Source organism: Pteronotus mesoamericanus, unplaced genomic scaffold (genome assembly GCF_021234165.1).
Source record: "Pteronotus mesoamericanus isolate MK-2021 breed Mesoamerican mustached bat unplaced genomic scaffold, CSHL_Meso_final scaffold_36, whole genome shotgun sequence".
Lineage (NCBI taxonomy): Eukaryota > Metazoa > Chordata > Mammalia > Chiroptera > Mormoopidae > Pteronotus > Pteronotus mesoamericanus.
Genome location: NW_026555313.1, coordinates 940,954 through 965,158, shown reverse-complemented (window position 1 = coordinate 965,158; position 24,205 = coordinate 940,954). Strand labels below are relative to the sequence as shown.

Here is a 24,205-nt window from a genome sequence, read left to right as displayed (position 1 = left end):
CTCATTTAAACTCACAGAACAAGGTACTACTATTATTATCACCTGTTGACAAGTGAAGAAACTGAGTCACATCGAGATTAAGTAACTTGCTCAAGGTCACACAGTTAGTGAGCACCAGCATCAGGGTATGAACTCGGGAAGTCCAGACCCACAGCTGGCGTTTTGATATGCTTTATACCCCAAAAGATGCCTTCACATCAAGAAACTCACCACCTATTTAGGAAAACCATACATAGATGCATATGATATTCCACTGGAAATCAAGAAAAAACAGGAGTGTAATGAAGTTTAAGTGCCGAATATTACAAGGTATAAAGAAAAAAGAACAATCACACTTCAGAGGAAGGAAGGGCACAGTGAGTGCAGTTGAGGAAGAGCTTCTGACTTCTTGAAGAAAACAAAAGCTGAGGTGGGATTAGAAGGATATGCAAGATTCTGATGAATTTAGAGAAACAGAAAGGTCAGTAAGGTTTAACCAGACTTGTACAGAAAGGCTTGGGCACAGAGACAAGTAGCCTTCGAAAACAGGATTCTGAGGAAGGAAAAGTGAATGGTTTAATCAGAAAGGAGAGCAGGGGACCAGATTATAGGCGATCTGATATACAGATAACTAACCATAAAATAATTCTAGCTACCACTTATTGAGTACTCACTGTATTCTAGGCACCAGGGTAAGTGCTTTACCTAAGGCGTCTTCTTTAATCCTAACAGGACCTTTGTTACTTTCCTTTACAGAAGGAAAACACTGAGAAACCTCCCCAATTTCACACTGTCACTGAGAGTGGGCGAGGTCACACACCCGCACGGTCTGACCTCAGCAGCTCTAATGCACTACTGCTCCGTTCAGCCATTGGGCACTTTCAATGCTATGCTTCCAAGTTTGGCCTTTACCAGGACACAGTAGAAATTCTCTGATGTTTCTAAGGACCAGAGTATCACTGGGAATGTATAATTCCAGAGAGATACACTCGCTGTACTGCGCAGGAAAGCCTGGACCACAGAGGCAGACGAGGGAATGGAAAGGGAAGGACATGTGCAAGACTCCGGAAGGAAGAAGCTCATCTGGGAGGGTCCATGGAAACTGAAAGATGACGGCAGGGGCCAGAGCTGAGGTCACCAGGAAATGAGGGACCATGGAGGAAGAGTAAACAGGCTGACCTTTAAATGGCTAAACTGACAGGCAAAAATATTTTATAGCAGCTGGAGATTCAGAACTGGAGCTTGGGGGCAGAAGCAAGGTTGAAACAACAGACAAGGAGTTAGCCACGGAGGCTCCGAACAACAAAGACTCAACCTGTTCACATGCTCTCTGTGGTGCAGGCATCATGGCGGAGACTTACGTAAAAGATTCACACTACAGGGCATGTAGCCCTGTGGTACCGAGAATAATTAGAACTGTACAAATGAATGTTTTTATTTGAATTGCTGTAGATTTATGTTTAAAGTGTCCTAGGAAAATAGGGCCAGCATTTCATAAACATGATTTCATGGATATTATTAGTTAGGACAATACTAAATTCGTTTTCCAGGGAATTGATTTAAAATCAGTGTAAAGGCCAATTTCAAGTAAATAGCAGTAAAGGCAATATTCGCAAATGGCAAAAATCACAAAGCAGGTTTGCAAATGACTACAAACAGCACTGCTGCATCCCAGTTACTCTTCACCTAACCCGACCAGGTGGGCATTGTTATCACCTTACACACGGGAAAATTAAAACTCGGGTTAGTGACAAGTACAAGGTCATCCAATATGTAGGTGTCAGAGCCAAAGCTTATGTCCAGCTTCCTAGACTCCAAAGCCGCCTGCCACGCGCCCAAAGCAGCCCACAGCTCTGGATGAGAGAGCCACAGGCAGCCACTCTGGAGGACAGGAGGAGGACAAAGAGAAGCTGGAAGACAGAGATGGAGCCCTAGGAGAACCCATCATCTAGTGTTACATCAGAAAGAGGACAAAGCTTTGGCTAGGGGAGGACCAACAGGGTGCCCCCTGCCTCAGAGAGGAAAGGGAAGATGGAGACAAAAACCAAGGCATTTCATGATTGGAGACTTCAAAAGGCAATTTCCACACAGGGCTCAGGAGGGAAGACAGGCGGCAGAAGTGACTGCACACGGGCAGGAGGAGGCCGCCGAAACAGACCTCTTGTTTGAGAGGTCTTTAGGCAAAGGCAGGAGATGAACAGGACCGCAGCTTGAGGAGCAGGATTTACAGGAAAAAGCAAAGGTTGTCTTCCAGCCCCCTACCCCCCGCCAACAGCCCAAGGAAGATGGCATTGTGGCGGGGGGCGCTGCTTAGGTCTCCGTATGAGGGGGCGTCTTGGGGCTTGGAACATCTTGGGGGGGATGATGAGAAGGTGACAAGCTAGAGGAGCAGTGAGCCACTAAGCAGAGCCCCAGTCCCTGAGGGCTCTGGGCTGCGACATCCCTGCAAACCTCAGGGACCACAGTCACCTGGTGCAGATCCACCACTGGGAAATTTGTCACTGAGGAGGGAGGAGGAGCTGCTTGTTGAAAGTGACATTGATCTGAAGGAGAGCACAAACATGAAGCTTCAGCACTTTTCAGCCATACCCTGGTGACCTCCCACGCTCCCCCTGCCACCCCCTGCTTCCTCTTCTGTCCTCCTTCCTCTCACTCTCTTCTCAACTCCTCCACAGACAGAATCACACCAACTGCACAAGCTTTCTGTAAAATAGATCAGAGACGTGGCAGGTACAGGGGAGTCCCCTTCATTCCCTTGGCAGCATCAAGCCTGCACAAGTGTTGTGATGTGACAAAGAACCCCACAGGGCCAGGAGAGCAGGAACTCAGCAAGGGCCCCAGCTAAGGCCTCCAAGGCCAGTCAGAGGGCTGCACCACAGAGCAAGGGAGTGGGGGCAGCCGTGAGCCCGGGCAGAGAGGGTCACAGAATGTCTCCGAACACTTAGGAGCACAAGGAGGCTTTGCAGAGGCCTGGATGACTGGGTAGGGAGGATGGGGCTGAGGAGAATCTTATCATTAGTTACCAAGATGAGTCTTAAAGAGCAGTCACCATGGACCCAATGAGGGGACTAAAAGTCAAAAAGAAAGAGTTATCAGAGAGGGGAATCTGTGCGCCAGAGGGCTGTATCTCTCTGTTCATTTGCTCCTTCTATCTTTACAGACTAAGTCCTAAAGCACTGGGACCACCTCTTGTATAAGACTTCCCTCTCCTAACCACAATGAAGACCTGCCTGTAGCAGGACTTGATAGGCGTTCGCTGACCACTATGTTATGACCGCAGCCATGGCAAAGGAGAGGGCATCATCAGCACAGAGAGTGATGCTGGGAACATGAGGAGGAGGGTCAGCCTGGTGCGAAGGAACCTGTTCTGAGAAGGCCGGAGAAGAGGGCGCACGGGGACCTGGTGTTCTGAGCTCTCGGGGAAGCAGCGGTCAGCTTGCCTGCCGTAAGCGGGGGCACAGTGGCCCGACCGCAGGGAGCGCGGGGTTGGTCTGCAAGCCTCCTGGGGTCATGATGCTAGGGGATTCTCGAGAAGAAAGAAAGGCCGCTGGAAATAAAAGAAAGCTCTACCAAAGTCAAACAGGATTCACAGGGCAGGCCAGCTCTGCTGGGACCAGGGTGGTAGTTTGGTACTCACCAGGGACAAACGCACAGAACGAACTGGCCTACACACTCTCCGTGGCGGGAATGAAGTGTGGGGACCTTCACTGCAACCAACTGAAGAACCTGGCCTCAGAGTCCAGGTGGGCAAGGGACAAGGGTTGCAGGTGATAGCTAATGGCACTACTGGTGTGAAGAGACTGTCATCGCGATACGCCAACGTTGTGGCTTCAGTCTCTGGTCAGGGCACATACAAGAAGCAACCAACGAATGCACAAATAAGTGGAACAACCAATTAATGTTTCTCTCTCCAAAAAAATCAATTAAAACATTAAAAAAAAAACAAACAAACAGAGACTGAGGAGGTGCAAGTGCAGGTGAGGAGCAAGACCGGCTTAGAGGATGTGGGGAGGGGGAGGCTGAAGAGGAGTGGCAGCTGTCAGCAGCTGGCAGGTGGGGGGGCCAGGCGTGACCCTGCAGCTGATGGGCCGCTGAGTGGGCAACACCAGCGGATGGTCAGGTTAGGCAGGCTGCCCACCAAAGACAAAGTGGGAGGAAGTCTGCCAGGCAGAGAAACCATATTTATCCATCTGTCTGTCCCACTGAGTTGAAGGGCCGGGGCCAGGGCTTGATAATCTCTATGCTCCTTGCCCCTATTATGATGGCCCTTCAACCAGGAAGTGATCAACACTTGTTGGATTATCTCATTTGACCTGCACAACAATCTTCTGATGCACATCTAATTTTCCCCAGTGCACAGATATGAATAGACAGGTTCCAGGGAGTACAGGCTGTGCTCTAGACCTGCTCTGGGATCTGCCTGACGAAAAGGTGGTCTTCAAAAAGAACCATCAAAAGGGTTACAAAACTTTGCAATGATTTGGGAAGGGCGGCATTTCCTTTCCCTGCAAATCCTAAACTGAGGCCAGATAAGCATATGCAGGGATGATTCAGACCAGATCCTATGGTCAGAAGACAACCTACTGAGATTCTATCCAACCCTGTGGGCAGAGAGAAGCTATGTCCTTTGGGGCTTGTGTTATTTTTCAACAGGTGTGAAATAATCAGATGAGCTGAACATTGGGTGTTCCAATTTTGTCCCTGTTCACAGTTCTTTGAGCTATGAAACACACACACAGGAACATTAAAGAGATGCTATCCCCTCTCTGCCTGGCACCAGTCACTAGGTGGGTGAGAGGCCCCCTCCTCACAAGAAACAGTGAGTGTAGCTGATAATTGGAGCATCAGATAATTGTATCAGAGCTGGATCTGGACAGTGCAGACAGGCTCTCTGCAATGTCACACACAATGGAATGAACTAGATCTGAGGCTGGGGTGATTCCTAAGAGAATGCACTCACCACAGAAGATACCCGGCACCAGGAAAGAGAGCCTTTCAGAAAAGAAGCAGAGGCTGGTGGAGCCCAGAACCCAAGAAGGACATGGAGAGGAATCAGCCAGGAGAACTTTGAGCTCTCAGGAAAGGAATAAACAGAGTTCCAACCCACCCATTTTAAAAAAAGAACTCCTCCCTGTCTGAGACCCAAAATATTCTTTATCCTCTTGGGGACAGAAACAGCTTTAGAAGAATTAGAAGGATTTTTGTTTTCTTTTTTAAGGAAAGAGAAATGCGGGGCTTTTCCTTTCCTGACCAGCCCGTTAGCTACTCAGGCGTGGTTCCAGGCCCTCTCAGCCTTCCTCCCCCGGAATCGCCCTTCCTCTGGGCCCCAGGGCCACTCGCACACATTCCTGCCTTTGGGCAGAAGCAGGCACATCCAACTCTCCTTTTGATGTGCATACCATAGGCACTTAGCAAGTGCCTGGTGAAATGTGGAGATGCAGGGACAATTAGCTGAAGAGTTTAGTTTTCTCCTCCTAAATGGGAAGATTATGCAATAGAAGAAAGAATGAAAGGATATTTCACTTCCACTTCAGACTTTTCTTTTCTTGAAAAATAAAAGAGTAAAAATAAAAAGGGGGGAGCAGTAAAAAAAAAAAAAAAAAAAGCACCAAAACTGAACTGGTGATATATGCAGGCAGGGGAGGCCTGAGGGCAGGCCAGGGGGCAGCCTCGAGGGCAAAGCCTCCCACCCCACCCTCCACTCCCCGAAGGATCCCTCTGACTGTTCTCACACAAAACTCCAAGCCTCAAAGTCCCTGGAGCCTAAGAAAGTGTGCCAAGTCCTTGAAGACCTTTCTAGAACTGCAGTACCTTCTCAGGTTACATCATCCCTGGTCTTCTCTGGTTTCCTTCCTCATTACTCACTGAAGCCTGTTTTCCACTCTGGACTCTGCTTTCTTTTCCAGAGCAATTATTCTTAGCCTTTAACTGTGTAGGACAGAATTCAGAAAAGTCAGTTAAGTAGAGATGTCTCCATCCCTAATGTTTTCCACCTTCTGAGTTCAGACAAGATTAGAGGTTCTCAGGCCTGGCTGCCCCTCAGAATCACCTGGAAGCTTAGAAGCAAAACCACCTCCAGGCCTTACCCCAGACCAACTAAATCAGAATCTCTGGGGCAGGGGCAGGGGCAAGGGCAGAGCTGGGAATCAGGATGTTTTTAAAGTTCTCCAGATGATTCTAAATTAAGAACCTGTTTGGCCAGGTCTTTATCACATTCTTATTTATCAGTCTGGTGGGATTAAGCCCCTGCCCAGACTGATACTACAAGAAATTAGTAATGTGTCCTTAAATTAATAGTTTTCGAAATTCACTTTGTATTAGAAGCACCTGGGTCCTTATTTTAAAATGCAGATTCTTGTGCTTCACACCAAAAGTCTCTTCACTAGGCCTGGAGTGGGGTTCAGAAATGCATTTTCAACCACCACCCCTAGTGATACTGATGCAGAGGGCCCGCGAAGCCCACACTGAAATGCAAATGTTTAAATCATCTTTGGTAGAGCTCCAGCTGGTCCTAATTTATTAACATACTATTTATACTTTTGGCAGGTATTATACACAAATTGCAAGTCTGCGATGATAATAAGGGAGAGAACAACGTATTATAGCGCCTTTGGGTCCTCCACCTAACAGAGCAGCTAATATTCTGATCATAAAAATGCATAAATATGGATTTCTTTCCATATTCACATGTGGAATGAAATGTCTATTTTTACTCTTTATACTCTTTTAAGCATATCTTACTACTCTAACATCTTCAACAACATCCTAGTTAATGACAAACTGGTAAATTCCTGGGATCCCCCCCAAAACTCCTCCAACCTCTTCTCTCAAATCTTCCCTCACATTCAACCAAAACAGGCCAATCAACCAAATCAGTTTCATGGCTATAACATAAATGCTTCCCTGCTTCTCTCTGTACTGCCGTCCATGTCTCCAATGGCTGAGGATGCCTCCGCCCTTCCTCTCTGCCACGTACATTCTACTTGGATGCCAAAGCCGACTTCAGTCTCACAGCTCTTGCGCTGGGCAGCCTCTTTGGCCTCCCAGAATCTCCTCTCTTCTCTGCCCTGCTCTGAGTCACAGGAGGCTGACTCTTCAGGATGTCATCTGAGCTCTCTTGCCCTCTGGCTTCTGACTAGAGCAGCAAAATGGGGCGGTGGGAGCAGAGAGACCAGAGAATCTATTCCCTTGCTTCCTCCTGATCTGGTTGCTGCGGTTCTGGCTCTGGCTGAGTTTCTCTGTAGTCAGGGCTCTCATCAGGCTTCCCGCTGACCCCACAGACCAGGGACATGACAATTTTGTATGATGGCTAGACCCTGGTGCTTCACCATGTCTTGCTGGCTTCCTTAATTCTCTAGAAATCATTTATTCACTCAATTCTGTTGGTTAAACTACGCTGAGAGTTCCATCTGTTTCCTTCCAGAACCCTGGCTGATACAGTCACAGTGAGATCGTTCCCCAAAACCCACTCACCCAGTCCGGGGAGATCACATTCACCTCAGGGCATTGGTGACATGAATCACATGGATGGTACTTACAACAGGTTCTGCTGAGTAGTGAGGGTCCCTCAAATATCTAATCTGGGTGCCCACTCTGGGCCCTCCCAGCCAACTACTGGGTATACCGGCCCTTGTCAATCAATGTGCCACAGTCAACTTTCACTTCTGACTTAACTGAGTAGTTCTGACACTATCTCTGAAACCGCAGCATTTGTTCCTGCATGACCCCCTCCTACGCACCTCCTTGCCTTGCCAGTCACAACCAAGGGACAGCCAATCCGGCCAACAACCAACCCCATGACTCTCTTGGGTTTCCTATCTAAGAAACTCAGCAACTGACAACAGCCAGGGTGTGAAAGTTGCTAGATGCAGCTTAAGGCTGTCAGCCAGGGAGACGCATAGGAAAGCAGATATAAGACAGAGGGTGGGAGAAAGGCCCAGAAGACCAGGTGGGACCATTTGGCCTGTAGAAGTTTTCCAGCCCCGGTTCCCTGAGGCCTTTGTGTATCTCTGTCCACGTGCCTGTGGCTCTACCAGTGATCTCGTACAACAGCTCTGCCCTTCACCCGAGCAAGTTTAGGGAAGCTTATGATTCATGCACCAACAAGCCTGAAATGTCAGGAGTCCTATTCTTAGGAGAACTCAGTGAGCCTCCTGTGGGAATCAGGGCAGGGACCATTTAGGCATGGAACCTTCTAGACACCTGGATTAAATCTTGGGAAGAAATGAATATACAAGGCTGCCTTGGTCCCAGCAGTCTGGGAATAGATCAGAGGGTCACCCCAGAGACAGAGAGAAGGAACTTCTGCCATATTCTTTTAAAGAGACTGGACAAAGTAACATAGAAGATAGTGCAGGAGCATAGGTAAGGTGGCCATGGAGCAGGGATGTAGGTTTTTGTTTCTGTTTTTGTTCTGACAGGGCTAAGTGGCTTTAGTAGAGAAAGCCAGTATTACAAAGGACTTCACAGCTGGCATTAGGGCTTTTCTTTTTTCCTAAAGGTGGCAACAACATTGACAAACACCAGTTGTACTGCATCTGTCGCTTGGCATGGCCTGTCTTCTTCTTCTCCTGTTTGACCACCTTGGGAGTCTGACCTCTCACTTTCCCACTATGAACCCGGGAAGCATTTTAGCGGCAATACTGGGTCGGATCTAGGAGCATGGTAACCCTCATCCTGATGGTCTCCAAGACAGGCATACTCTAAGAAGCAAAGGTTACTTTTTCATTCAACATACTTCAACTATTTGTACTGAGTGCTCAGACACAATACAGATCGACTTGTGCACACACTGCCATACCGAATCCTTCTAACTCCTCTGTAGAATAGGGACGATTTCTTAGCCCCGTGCCACAGACGGGAAACTGGGCTCCATGAGATTCCATAACATTCCCGAGGTCACACAGCCGGTAAATGACAGGGCTGGGATGCAACCCAATTTTGCCCCTCTTGAAAACCTGCTTCCTTAACCACTCTGTTTCTCAGTCTTTGCTCCTTCGGGGCTAATAGTCTAGCAAGGGAGAGAGAGCTAAGTAAACTACTTCTTCTTGGTCATGATCTGCCTTCCCAACTAAGCAACAAGACACCTGCAGGTAGGGACCAGATCTTGTTCCAGGACCATGTCTTAGACTATTTCCTGGCTTAGTCCTGAGAACTCAATAAATGGTTTTGCTGCTGATGATAATGAAAATACTAGTAAAAGTATCAATCAGCAGTTGGATGTCTGGCTACCCATCTTTTCCTATGCTAAAATTCTAGACCAGCTGACCAGGAATGAATAAATGAATGGACAAAAAATAAACAGGGTCAGCTTATTTCTGTCACTGAAGAGCCCTGTAATTCCCTGCCTACTTGTGTACCTCTTAAACCCCAACTGACAGAGAACAAATTTATGTCTCTGTTCAGCTGTGACCACATTTACTAGGTAAATGAGGCCAGACCAGAGGAACAGAATGGTACCCAATATTGACAGCAGCAAAAGCAACTGCAGTAATAAGCCAGTCAATGAACTACCTGGGCGTGGAACTGCAGCCTGCCACTGCAGAGGAGTCACCACTGTCACCTCACTTAGGGACTCACCCTCATCTGAAAACTGGAAAAGGCTGCTAGCTGGTCTCCACATAGGCTTACAGCTATAAGAGACAGGCAACAGGCAAAATTTTTCCATCATTATAGACATCATTTGAGAAAGGGACTTGAAAATCCTTAAGAGGCTTTTCCACAGCAGAATAACTCACAGTCAGGAAATGGTTTATTTGCATCCAACCTAAAACTTCCCAGAGTGTTAAAGTTTGTATCCTCTTATCTTAAGCACAAAAGAGAGGGCATCTAGTGTTCCATGTGTGTAATAAATACCACTTGAAGCTAGGAAGTCTGCCCTCAGGCCAAATCCTTTCCATTTCTTTACCCTTTTCTCCTTTGTTTTTGGAATGTCCTTCTTTTTCAATTTCCTCTAAACATGGACTATAGGGTGGCAGAGTTTAGAATTAGAAATAGAGGCCCTGGCTGGGTAGCTCAGGCGGTTAGAGCGTCATCCTGATATGCCAAGGTTGTGAGTCTGGTTCCAGTCAGGGCATATAAAGCAACCAACCAATGAATGCATAAATAAGTGGAAAACGAATTGATGTTTCTCTGTCTCTAAAAAAAAAGATTTAGAAGTAGAATATCAGATTAGAAATGAGGCAATCTGTCAGCTCTGCCACTGACTGGCCTTGTGACTTTGGTCAGAGAGTGATTCCTTAGGCCTCTGTCTCCATTTGAGGAAAAGGACATCTCCACTCAAGAATGCAGGAAGGGGACAGAGGCAGGATTATTTCAAGCTATCCACGAGTTATACATAATATAAACTTGAAAGAAAAATGTCATGAACTGGACTTTGCACCTGAAATCCCTAGGTCTCCTATTTCTAAATGAAATAAATTGTTGTGTTGATCAGTAGAAGCCCCTCCCCGTCCCACTCCCTGGGTGTGATGGTTGTTTCAGAGCTTGTTATGAGTGGCTTTGCAGAGTCCAAAAGTGTGCTGAGACTTGTTGACTAGAATAAAGGGTATGCAGAGACACATGTATCTCTGAATGATGGAAATTCATGGAATGCTAGCACATACACACATACACAAACTAAAAATTTCTTATCTGTGAGAAATGAGATCTTTGTCTCTATATACTTCCAAAATGTTCAAAAAATTTTTAGCATAAGCATACATTACTTGTACAACCCCAAAAACCCTAAATATTACAAATACTGACAACCACATGCATCTTTAAAAAGTTAGATGTAAATTCTAGGTCTAGGGTTGCCATGTCGCAGTAGGAGTAGGATCGTACAGCCTTCATACCTTACTGTCACTGTTCAATCCATATTTTCTGAGTGCTCCACATTCAACATTATTAATCACTCACTAGGTGATGGCATTCTGCAAGACCAGAGGTTGGCAAACTACAGCCTGTGAGCCAAATCCAGCCTATCACCTGCTTTTGTACATAAAGTTCCATTGGAACATTGCCACACTCATTCATTTATGTATTGTCTGTGGCTGTTTTTGTGCTCAAACAGCCCAGCTGAATAGCTGCAACAGAGACTACATGGCCTGCAAAGCCTAAACTATTTACTATCTGGCCCTTTCAAGAAAAGTTTGTTAGTCCCTGCATTAGATATAAGGATTCAAAGGGGAGCAACAATAGCCCTGGGACCTGCCTACCCTCATGGACTTCAGAGTCTAGTTAGGCGGCACTCAATTAGTCATGCAAATAAGTGTATAACTATGGCAGACTAGCACAAAAAGGTATGTTTGCTGCTCCTAGAGAGTACTCCGGGCAGTTGACCTAGTTGGGAATATCATGGAAGACAACAACAACAACAACAACAACAACAACAAAATATAGCAGGTACAAAGGCCCTATGATGGAAGAGAAATACAAGTTTTTAAACATTGTTTTTAAAAAAATTTTTCCAGCCTAGATCGCAGCTGCCCCTGCTGTGTTTTCTAGAGCAGCTGTGTCTGGATGTTTTCTCCCTTCTTGCGCTGGCAGCCTTGCTTCCTGGTAGAGACATGAAGTTGGTGGCCGTGGCCTCTGGGCTGGGATGAACCTGTTCTCGGTGGAGGCTGGGGAGCGAAGCCAGAGCCACGGCCAGTACAGTGGTGGCAGCTGGACTGGCCGCTGCTGCTGCAGGATTTGCAGGCTGCTATGTTTTGCAAGCCCTGAAGCATACGGGGAGCCTCAGGCCAGAGAAGTTTTTCAAAGTCTACCAAAATCTGCCTTCAATGGTGGCTATTACAGAGGTGGATTTGAACCCAAAAAGATGAAATGGGAAGCACCATTAATACTAGATGTAAGCCCTACTGCCAATGAAGGAAAAAATAAGAGATGCTCATTGATGAATTATGCTTTTAAATCACCCAGACAATGTGATAAATATTACGATGGAATTAGCCTAAGTTGCTATTGAAGACTCATCTCATTGGGGAAAAAGGTTGTTAAGGTACAGAGAGCTGGCTCAGCTGCTTAAAACTGTGACTTTAAAAGTGAATTTAGTCACAGCCCTGGCTGGTGTGGCTCAGTGGATTGAGCGAACCTGTGAACCTGCGAACCGAGAGGTTACCAGTTGATCCCCGGTCAGGGCACATGCCTGGGTTTTGGGCCAGGTTCCCAGCTGGGAGCATGTAAGAGGCAACCAATTGACGTATCTCTCATGCACTGAGGTTTCTTTCCCTCTCTTTCTCCCTTCATTCCCTTAGCTCTAAAAACAAATAAATAAAATCTTTTAAAAAAAGTAAATTTAGTCACAACTTTGACCTAACAAAAATTGATGTAGTTATGTATATGTCACTGACAGAATTCAGATTGCATACATTAAAAACTTGATAAAAATAAAAAATAAAAAATAAACAGAAATAAGCCAAAGTGGTTAGAGGTAAAGGCCTGGCAAGGTCTGTAACACCAGATAAAGCTGGGAAGGGACGGGAGGCAGACCGTGCATGACTCTGGAGACCTCGATAAGGGCTTATTTTTATCCGAAGAAAAGCGGAGAGTCCTGAAGGGTTTCCAGTGAGACTGCTGGAGGCATGACGGGATGCATGTTTTGCGAGGATTTCCCTGGCTTCAGAATGGAGAAAGGCAGGGGTCAACCCATCAAGAAGCTGTCTTGCAGAGAGTCCTGGACAAAGATGATGGGAGCCTGGACCTCAGAGTGCAGACGGTAGGGATTGTGCGGGTGAACTTTGTCCAACCGAGGGGCAGAGAAGCAAGGCCGTCAAACATCCCAAATGGACCACTCAGCCATGACGGAATCATCTGATGTTATCATGGGTACCATCCTCCAGATACAATAGAAATAGTCAAGAATGAGAAAAGAGCTTTTATGGTTCATAAACTCGGCTTTCCTTTCCCCATGTATCCCTGTGTCCTGAGACTAGGGTGGATGCCCAATCTTTCAGAAACATAAATAGTGGCCATTTCCTTACACGATCCCTGGTCAATCATGTCACTTGGTCAATCGAATCTACAAACTGATGTGATATGGATCAACTTCTTCCCTCAGTTATAAATACTAAGATAATTTTCTGAAACCAACACTGCCCTCTTCCAAACACACAACGAAGGCTCATTTACCACGCTGGGTGGAAGCCAGATTAGCTAGGACATGAGGACAAATGTTAAGAACTTGCACGGGGGAAGAGTTCAGCTTACTACCGGTCATAAAGGAAAAGGGAATTTCTGCCCTTTCAAGGAGGTCGGGTGTTTTGCATTGGAGCAAAGGCCCTCTTCTGGTCCCAAAGCAGGGCTTATTGCATTACTGGGCTAAGTTTCAGAATGTGCTGAGTTCAGCTGGCCTTACTTCCCTGGGGAGACAGGCTGGGTGCATAGGAGGGGTTCCTGCATTGACGAGGGTGAAGGATGGATGAGTGGATCCTCTACCTCTGCTCCACAGGTGGATCTCTAGAGGGTGTGTTTCCCTTGCACCCCTTCCCCTCGGGCAACTGGCATCTTTTTAGGAACAGGGCTCACCTCAGACTCAGGTACTATACCCAACCCATCTCCAGCAGCCATAACTCCATGCCCCCATAGATGCAAGACCCCTCCTTTATTCCTGCCACATTTACTGTGATCCAAGGGACAATACTCACTGCTTGACAGACTTTTGAGATGATCCATTCCCCTCCACATTCTGGTGCTTTATGGAGGACGTCTGTTAGCATAATGACCATAGTATAAGTGCTCACCATGGAAGAGAATAGAGCAAAATTGCAAAAGGGGGAAACAGCACACTCAGCCCAGTGCAGCACGAAGGTACACCTGAGGCTGTGAGCATCTGACATGTACTGGCATGTATGAAGCTCTGGGGCTGGAAACATGCTCTGCTCTATGAAGTCCTAATAAATGAATGTGTGACCTTTCCAAAGAGAAACTTCTTTCAGGAGAGTTAAATAGGAGTTCTCCCAGTACATTAATGGGTTTGTTAAGAGAGACAGCTGCTTGTGTTCTCAAGAGTCATACAGCTCAAGTTCAAACCCCAGTCCCACCAGCTCCTAGCACCACGGACATGGAGTAATTTTACCTCTCCATGCCTCAACTCCTCTTCTGTCTAGGGAGGATAATAATAGCACCTATTTCCTATGGTTGTTGTGAGGATTAAAATTACTTGTGGAAAAAACATGCCTACACGCATGCCCAGTATGTGGTAAGTACCCAGTGAGCTCTAGACCCTAGTTAAAGCTCCATGGGAAACCTGAAGGCATCTCACAGTCAGCACATCTCACACCCGCTTCTCCTCAGTGTCCCCATCTTAGTCATGGCAGTGCCATTCTTCTGGTTGTTCTGGCCAAAGTCCTCGCAGTTATCTGTGACTCCTCCCTCTATCTCACACCAAAGACTCTTGACTCTTTCTACAAAATATATCCAGAACGAGACTGTGACTACCCTGGTCCAAGCCACCATTGTCTCTTGTCAGACTACTGAAATTTATTTGGTCTCTCTGCTTCTGTCCTTGAACCCACAGTCTGTTCTCAATGTGGCAACTAAAATGATGCTATGAAAATGTAAGTCAGCTTTCCGGGGGTCACCCCACAACCTCCCCACAACAACATGCCTCTCACTGAGGATCACCTGGGGCGGAGCCCCCATTCCTACTTCATGGATGTGAAATGCCCTGGATGCTGAGAAGTCACCACTGACGTTAGCCATGCACAGGTGGTAATGTTGGGTGCTGGCTGCTCCAGTGACTTCCGTCAGCCCACAGCAGGAGGAGCAAGACTTCCAGGGGATGCTTCTTCAGAAGGAAGCAGCACTAAATGTGCCCTGAATCAGGATGCGTGGGAAACCATCCCAGTAAACATATTTGGGATACAAAAACAAAAAAAGGTGAGTCAGATCAGCCAAATCACATCAAAACTCTCTGTTCAAAGCCAGACTATGGCTTCCTGACTCAGGTGGAGTAAAAGCCAAATTTCCTACAAATAGTCCAGAAGGTCTTAAATGATCTGTCATTTCCTGCTCCTCTCCTCATTTATCCTTCTCTAGCCACAATGGCATCTTCTTCAAATACAGGGGAACGCTCATGCCCCAGGCCCTTTGCACTTGCTTTTCCAGCTACAAAACTAACTTCCACCAGACACCTGCACGACTGGCTTCGTCACTTCCTTCAAGTCTGTGCACAGCCACCTCCTTAGTCATGTCTTCCCTGGAAACCCTTTTAAAACTTAACCTCTTCCCTGATAATTCATATCCTTCTAAGTTGCATTTTTTTCTCCGTAGTACTTTTTACTATTTAATATGCTATGCCTTTCATTTATTTTATCACCTGTGTCCTCTTTTAGATACTAAGCTCCATGAGCGTAGGTATTTTTGTTTGGCCCACTGCTCTATCTCCAGGACCTAGAACAGGGCCTGCCATGTAGCAGGTGTTGCGATAAATATCATCAGAGGACCCAGGGCTATGTTAAAGCATTAAGTATTCTGGCCAATTGAAGGTCAGTCAAAACTCGAGATAAAAATCTTTACAATTAAGGTGCAAGTCAATGGGAACATGTAATTTAATTTATACTTTTAAATACTATTTCAGCTATGTTTAATCTGCAAATAAAATGTACCCTAACTTTCAGTTTTCATTAAAAATATTAAATGCCCTCAGCTAGACCCTTTCGACTGAGCCACACTTCGTCAGGCACTGGGTCAGTAAAAGCAGGACCGGAATACTAAATGCTGCTTCTATTTTTGGTTCACCCTATGAGTCGGTTTCTTCTTTATTTCTCCTTCCTTTCAGTGGCCGCATAGATTTATCAGCAGGCAATGAGTTATTGCTGCCACAGATGCCAGGTTCTATGGATCAAAAGGGTATGTGACCATTCCAAAGACATGATATACAACTTGAAGGGGAAAACATTCTTGCGCTAACAGTAATTCTAGGAGCAAGACCAGTTCACTGGAAGCAAACACTACTGGCAAGTGGGAGGATTTATTTTCTCAAATTTTCACTTGTTGAGCTGACAGTGTGAAAGGTAGAGAAATTTGAAACCCAAAGAATAAAACCTTTATTTCTCAAGGAAAGGACCACTCAATCACCGGGAGCTGATACCTGAGCTAATGGCGATTCAAAGGTGGAATTTTGAGAAGTGTGTTAGAAGCAAAGCCGTAAATCATCCAATTGGTTCAGCAAAATAAAAATAAAGTAACACATCTAGTCAGTTGATTTGGAATCTGGAGAGAAAATGCTGATGTTGTGATTGGAAGACAGAATGACGGATAGGAAGAGGGCTGAGAGCTTTGGAGGCGGGCAGCCATAAGCGCCCCTCCTGGCTTTGCCGCCTAGCAGCTGTGTGACCTTGATAAGCTATGTAATCACTCTGAACCCTGGTTTCAACTATAAAACATGGATCATAATACCTAGAGTTGTATGAATCTGCTAATTTGTGAAGATCTTTGCACCCAGTAAGGGACCAATAAACAATAGTTCCTTTCCTGGACTGTCCACATTAAAGTCTAAACTGAAAGAATGGTGTGCAGATCTATCGTTCCTGGACTGTTCCAGGACAAAATGTCCCTAAAATGTTCTGCCAATATAGGGCAAGTACCTTAACTTGCTCCTGAGAATGACCACAAAACAAATGGAAACACTGAATTCAGAGATAAATAAAAAGCCACAAAAGGAGAAAAATGCAATGAATAACCTACGTGACTCCTGTCTTTGCTATTTGCACTCCAGTAAAGAAGAAATTGAGCAACTGACTTTGGAACCATCCCCTTGACTCAGGTGCTTCCCAGCCTCACCCAAGCTCAGCATAATAGATTGGAATGTAATTGCCCACTGTTTGTTCTGTGACAATATAACTTTCGGTTGATCAGAACAGGGAAGGTGGAGGTATTTCTGGCACCTGTTTTGTTTTGTTTTTTTCAGTTACTTAAATCCATCCATTTGATCTTCCTTTCATTCAACCTCCACCATGTACTTTCTGAGGACCAATTATATGAATGTGGAACACATACCTTGTACTTGAGAAGATACATAGATTGATATTCCACGTTTTAGGAGAGATTTATAGAATTGTAGGAGTCACCTATCTATTCCAACATTCCACATGTGCATGTATGGGCATTTGGGTATGTCTAACACCTATTAGAGTAAGACCTTAATGAAGTATACACACGAATATTTGCTAAGACCTTACCATATTCCAGGTACCATGCTACATGCTTATATGTGTTATCCTGTTTATTTGTCACTACCACTTTATGAAATTAACACTCGTTATAACTTTAATGAACAAATCAGAAAGATAAGACTGAAAGAATGTAAGGTCATGTAGCCTATAAATGGCAGAGATTGAACCTGAACTTGAGTTTCTTAACTAGGAAGAATCAGAATTGTCCTATTTGTTACATCCCTTATTCAGAAATTTAAGCATATAATGTCTTCTTTATATTTGTTCTCTGACACAATGAGAAGAGAGCTGATGTTAGAATAAATTAGACAGTGTGTCTAACAGTTTCAGGGTGTGTAAGCAAGAAGCTATTGGTGGAAATGAAAGATCAAGAACTTAAGGTTCTAAGTTGTGACATCTGTTCACACGCATTTACTAAGGAATGAAACGTGACCTCACTGAGCCCTTTAGGAAAATGCTTTTGTGGTTAACAGGATATCGCCTTCACTGCAGAGCCACTGACACGAGCAGCATTTATGCGGCCAAATATGTGCTCTCACTTGTACTGGGCTGGCCAAAAAGTCTGTTTAGTTTTTTTCTGTAAAATAAAAGACACATTTTTTCATTTTCACCAATAACTTTATTGATTTGGATATTTTGAGTATGTTTGCTATCTCCTATGTGGTATAACTTTGATTGTTCTCAATTAATGTCTCATTTTGATCACGGTCAACTTCAACTGGTCTACCCAACGGTGGAGCATCATTGTCGAGTGAGAAATCTCCAGCACGAAACTTCTCAAACCACTTTGGATACATTCAATCAGTCACAACACCTTCTCCATACACCACAAATCTTTTTTTGCATTTCAGTTGTGTTTTTACCTCTCTTGAAATAATAAAGCATAATATGACAAAAATGTTCCTATTTTCTTCCATCTCCAATACTAAAATGGCTATACAATAATTCATCAATTTTGATAAGATTTTTTAAATGCATGCTGGTATGACAGCTGTCACAATACAATATAAAAATTGTTTTGAATGAAATTAAAGAAAACTAAGCACTACTAGAGCCATCTTATGGGGGGGAAAAAACAACCTTTTTGGCTAACCCAATAATACATGTGTTAAGAAAGAGAAATGGAGTAGAAATTAAGATTCCCATATAAAAGATGAGAATTAATTTCCTACCACCATTAATGTAGTGGATCTCCTGTGAGATCAAAGAATCTTCATGGTGTCTGAAAAGAGCATGGACTAGGAGCAGAGAGTCATGAGTTCAGATTCAAGCTGTGTGACGTTGGGCCCATCAACTGAGCCAGTTTCCTCATCTCTACAATGAAGAGAATGACATCTTACAGTGTTTTTGCAAGATTAAAAAAGTATGAGCTGAATATAAAACCAGATCCTCCCAGTATTCATGTTTATAGAGTGACAGATCTTATACGTTGGCTCCAGCATGAATTGACAGTGTACTTCGGAAAGGCATCACTGGTACCTCATCCACAAATTCTTCCTTAAATGGAAAGGAGTTGAGAAACTAAATGATTTGAAGCTCCCAGTGCTAAACTAGAACCCAATTCTCAGGTCTCTGAGTCTTGACTGGAAACCTCCACGCCACTGCCATGATGCTAGAGGGAACACATTTTTCTCATCTCTTGTCTCCCTCCCTCTCTCTCACTCTCCCCCCACCCCCACATTTGCCTTCTCTCCCCACCCAACTTAAAACAGACCACATTTCACATAGAACGTAAGACAGTTCTATTTTTCCTGTTTCCTTTATTTATTTTTTAATTGATTTTGGCAAGAGAGGCAGGGAGAGAGAAAGAGAGAGACACAGATTTGTTGTTCCACTTATTTACGCATTTACTGGTTGACCCTTCTGTGTGTCCTGACCAGGGATCAGACCCACAACTTTGGTGTACTGGAACAACGCTTTAGCCAATGGAGCTACCTGGCCAGGCCTCTCTGCTTCCTTTTAAAGTTCTCATTCTGTTCCTCAGAAGATCCTATTTAAATTCCTCCATCATTGGCAGTCATGGGGTCCTGTGGCTGACACTACAGCGTTGTTATACAGAACAGAGATCCAGATCATCTGGGGGCAGACTTAGAGGAAGGCCAGCTCTGCACATGAAATATGTCTGTAGCAGTGACTGCTGGCCAGCTCCCAGACTAGCTTCTGCAGCAGAGAGCTTCCCGCTGAGAAAACTCTAGCTGAACATCTCACCCGCTGCCTGATTGGCCCTAACATCAAATTATGTTATTCAGTACTTACTGAGTGTTTTCTATATCCTAGGCACTTGGAATATACACATGAGTAAGACTCAGTCCTCAGGGACTCACGTAGAGGAGACAGACACATATGCAGGTAATTATAAAGCAATGTGGTAAGTACAAAAATAGAGAAATTATAGGATCACTGAGAAGTGAACCTAACTCAGGTGGGCAATTCTTTCTGGAAGAGGTGACACGTTGGCAGTTTTAAAGGATGGTGCAGGGGAGGAAGAAGTGAGGAGAGGGGTGGGGGCAGTGTAGAAAGGGCATTTGGGGCAACAAATCAACATGAGCAAAGAAACAACTGGCACAAACAGAATGGTTTATGAGAGGCACTCAAGGCAGCTGGAGAATGCTGGACCCTAACCTGTGAGAATGGGGCTGGCACCCGGGCACGGAGGCCTTGTAAACTGTATTCTACAGGATGAACTTTGTCCTGTAGGTGTGGGGACGCCAACACTTTAAAGGTTTTAAGCACCAGAGTGACTCAGTTTCTATATTCTTCCACTTAAGAGTTCTTTTTTTCAAGGGAAACTGCAGGACAGCCATGAAAGCTACTGAGCTGGGCCGTGGGAGCCCAGGGCCAGTGCAGCCCTGCCCCACTCATCACCAAAAGCAAGCCCAAAGCGCCTTCGATCTCCGGCCTCTTCCTCCCCTGTCTGCTCAGCCTCTGTAATGCTGACCTCAATAGGAGGTGAGGTGGGTACAAGGTGACTCAGTATTACAAATGGCTTTGAAGCAGGCAAAAGGGTACACTGAGCCCTGGGCATCTTTCTGCAGTGGAGACCTTGGCAGCGAGGCAGGCCTGGGGAGCAGGCCGCAGCGTGGCCAGGTTGGCAGCAGTGCGCTCCAAGCCCGCCTGCATCTCATCTTGCAGTTTCTCCTCCCTCCCTCCTAACAGTCTCTGGCCCCTGGCTGGCTTCACCTGACATTGTAGGGGAAGGGAGGGGGCAGGAGGGCCCAAGCCCACCTTGCACGAGAAAGCGAGAAAGCGTAGGTCTGTGACCATTGCGACCTCCCCAGCTCAGAACTCTGGCTCCTGTCCTTTTCCAAACCACTGTCTGTCTCACCTTTAAAGTTGCCATTTGGATCTAATCCCCTCCCCTCCCGCAACTTTTATCACCTTAGTCTTATTCCTCATTACCTACACCCATGCCCAGAAGCCCAGGCTTAGGTGAGGTTCTGTCCATTTCCTCTCTGCTGAATGATGCTCCTTTGCAACTCCTTTAATAACTCTGGCCTCCCTAAACCTTCCCTGATTACTCCTTCACACCTGACCCCTCCCTTCCATCATTCTCCTTCATTCTGAACACGTGAGTAGACTGGAATCTACTCACTTTACAGTTTGGCTACTCCAACCACTCCCCACACTAATCACTAATCCCTGAATCCGCATTTCTCACTTATGATGTTCCCTCCCCTTGGAATGCCTTCCTCCTCCACCTCCTCCCCCTTCTGACCTCTTCTTCATCCTCCAAGGCACAGCACAAATGTCATCCTGCCCCTAAGGCTTTCCCCTATCACCTCCAAGACAGATTAACTCTAATAGGACTTGTTTACCTTTATTAAATTATGGGGTTTTGCTTATATCATAACCTAGGACTCAGGTGCCAGGCACCTCTCAGAAAACACTGTATACAATAACTCATTTAATCCTTAGAACCACCCTGTTATTATCTCCAAGTTTACAGCTAGTCTATGGAAGAACTAACCTACGCTGCCTCACCACCCAGCGCGCTTCACCTGAGGACCAGAAAACCTTTGAGTTCAGGAGCTACAATCTATTCTGCTGGTACTCTAAGTGCCTGGCACACAGTAGGTGATTACTAATTGTGTTCTGAATTTAACTGAAATTTGTTTAGCATGCATTCCCATGTTTTCCTCACATGTATGGTCTGCCGTCCCGAGGTGTGCATGGGATCCTCAAGGAGCAAAGACCAGATCATCTCTTTTCTTCACAGGCCCACAATCCCAATGCATAATGAGTTAGAGGAAACACAGAGAGGTCTGGAGTTGCAGCTGGGGACAAACTAATTTTAGATAATATATGTTTGAAGAGTGCACAATTCACAAAGGTTTTTGCACGTGCCTGATCTCACAGGTCCTGACATCAGCAGGTGAAGAACATGCAACAGAGATGGAGAAGGTAAGGGGACTGAGGTACAGGTTGCTTGAGGTTTGGCCGAACTCTCAGAGCTGGAAGTATCTGGATGACATTACAGAGATTACACTCCAGGGTTCTGAATGAAACACCTGCAAGCAGGTCTCCTGTTCACCCTTATGGTCCTGCGTAGCTGTGGCCACCATGCATGTGCGGGCTGAGTGGGTCAGCTCCTCCGGCAGCTAGAGTGGCTTTGGCAGCTGGAGCAGGTGCAGAGACAGGTGGGAGGCTGCTGAGAGGCGGAGAACTGGCTAGGCATTCTACAGAGGAGTCTGGCTTGAGCTAAGGTGGGGCAGCATGTGTTAAGTAACATTTGGTCACCCTCACCAGATATGACAGAACACCCTGAGGTGACTGACATGATTTCCAAGCGGTCGGATAATACAGATATAACGAGTCAGGAAAAACTGGTTTGTTCTTTGCACTAATTGCAGGCAGTCAATGTTTCCATGTTATTTATAACTATCCCATTGCCTTTCTTAAAATCTATACCTTTATTGCATTGCCCTAACTCAACACAACTTCAGAGAGAATTTACTTGATGCTGTGTGAGTAAGGGAAGGGTTTTCAGGCTCAGGCAGCCTCTGCAGAATGGGAAGCTTTTCCCTAATAGAAAGGGCAGTGAACTTCTACCCAAAAGCCCTGGCCTAGCTTACCAACGGGGTGGTCTTCCCTTCTGCAAGTCTCTTCTTCCCGAGCCTTGATCTCCCTCTTTTACAAAATGGGCATGAAAATGCCCATCCACTCCCTAAAAAGTGTGGCAATGACCTGCGCCAAGGCCTGTGAGCTCCCAGCCCAGGCTTCTTGCTAATCTGAAAGGTCTCAGGGGTCTTGGTCTCACTCTGCTCGCTATTCGAGAAATGAATGAGATACTACAGATGTCTGCACCGAAATGTAGACAGAACCACCTCCGACTGGGAAACCCCCGGCCTCTGCGGCTTAAGCGAAGTCTAAAAGATCGCCGAGCTCCTGCGGTGGCATCGACAGGGGCTAGTTAGGCTGTATAACTACCGGTGAGCAATGGAGTGGATCCGAAACCCGGGTTTCCTGACCCTGGCACACGGAGGGCGTGGGGGCTGCTTTCCCCCATCCTCACGGTGGCTGCAAGGTGCCCCTGGAGGCCAGCCAAGCGCCAGGGCTGGGGAAACACCTCGCTTACCTGCGGCTCCACCAACCAGCGCTGCTCCGCGTCGGCGGGCATGGAGCGCGGGGCGCGGAACGCCGAGTACACGGGGATGCGGTCCCGGGTGCTGTACAGGGTGGCGAAGTGCTCGGTGCCCTCGGAGCGCTGACAGATCTTCACGTGGCCCTCGGCCGCCAGCCCCGCTGGCGGGGTCTGGGCGTAGAAGAATTGGTCACATTCGCCAAAGCCGGCGTCCTCCTCGTCCACGAGCCGGCCTTCCAGCAGCGCACCCAGGGCGAGGAGGCTGCCCAGCGCGAGCCAGCGCGCGGGGCCCATGTCGGCCTCTGCAAGCGCTGGGCGGCCGCGGCGCGGGCTCTGTGGGCCGGGTGGGGAGCGCGAGGCCGCGAGCCGGGCTGGAGGGGAAGTCGGAACCCGGGTGCGGCTGGGCTAACGCGCGGCGGGGCCGGCGGGGCGGCCCCGGCGGCGGGGGCGTGTCCGCGTCCCAAGGCCGCGCCTCCCTCGCACCCTCCCTCCCCGAAGATGGTGGCTGCGGAGGCCGACGGCCGGAGCTCCGGGCTGCGGACAGCGCCCCCGGGGCTGCACCCGGGCTCAGAGACGCAGGGCACCTGCCGCCGCTCCGCCTCGTCTTCGCCGTCTGCGGGAACGCGCGCTTGAAGAGCGGAAGATCTGAGCGGGTCAGCCTAATCGGAGGGGCTGGGAAAGGATGGTCCCCTGGGCCGGGCACCCAGAAGCCTCTGGAGCCATCGCGCCGCAGGGAGCCATGGGGATGCAAAGGGGCGGTAGGAGATGCTCAGATAACTGTGCCTCTGAAGCAGGTGAACAGAGACCCCCTCTAAAATCCGATGAATGTTAGTCTCTCCCTACCAACGAAATGCTCAACTGCCTGCACAGGAACACATCTTGGACGTATTCTTAGCACATTAGCAGCCGGGAGACCCAAGTTAAGGAATCTCGTTATAGGAAGTTCCTAACCTAGGCAGACAGCGAAGCCCATGTGGTTTAACTGGTGCAAGGCTTAGAAACAAAACCAATACCAAGGCAACAAGGAGACTAGTCGGCATCATGGGCTGGTAGGTTGGTTGATACATTGCTTGACTCATCCCACGGAGTGTTTATGTGCTGGCCCCGGCCAGGTATTCAAGTAGGACAGGGTTCCTCCGGTCTTGAGGATGACAGCCTAGTGGGAAAGCTTGCATTAATCACAAAATCATGCTATTAAAGGAATAATTAAACACTGGTCATGGATCTCTGAGAACCTGATCCCCACAGGGACTCAGAGTATATAGCCTGAAGAATTGAAGTCTGAGCTGAGACTGAGTACATGACATTAACTGGGCAAAGAGTAAAACAGCATGTGCTGGGGGAATTTAAGGAAGGCTGGGGTGGGCCTAGAGCAGAGAACTAAGAGGAGATTATGAGAAATGAGGCTAAAGAAGAAGGCAACGTCCTATCATTCAGGATATCATAGGCCAGAGGCCTTCAAATATTTTTGACAGGACCCACAATGAGA

At 46.8% G+C, this 24,205-nt stretch overlaps 1 protein-coding gene across 1 annotated transcript in view; it reads right to left on the bottom strand.

The window, feature by feature from the left end:
• Positions 1-23,112, bottom strand: part of ENDOD1 (endonuclease domain containing 1) — a 34,355-nt gene extending 11,243 nt beyond the window's left edge. The window contains exon 1 of the mRNA XM_054592232.1: positions 22,711-23,112. Within this exon, the coding sequence (XP_054448207.1) occupies positions 22,711-23,010 (300 nt within the window). The 5' untranslated portion in view covers positions 23,011-23,112. The remainder of the gene's footprint in view (positions 1-22,710) is intronic.
• Positions 23,113-24,205: the final 1,093 nt, after the last annotated feature.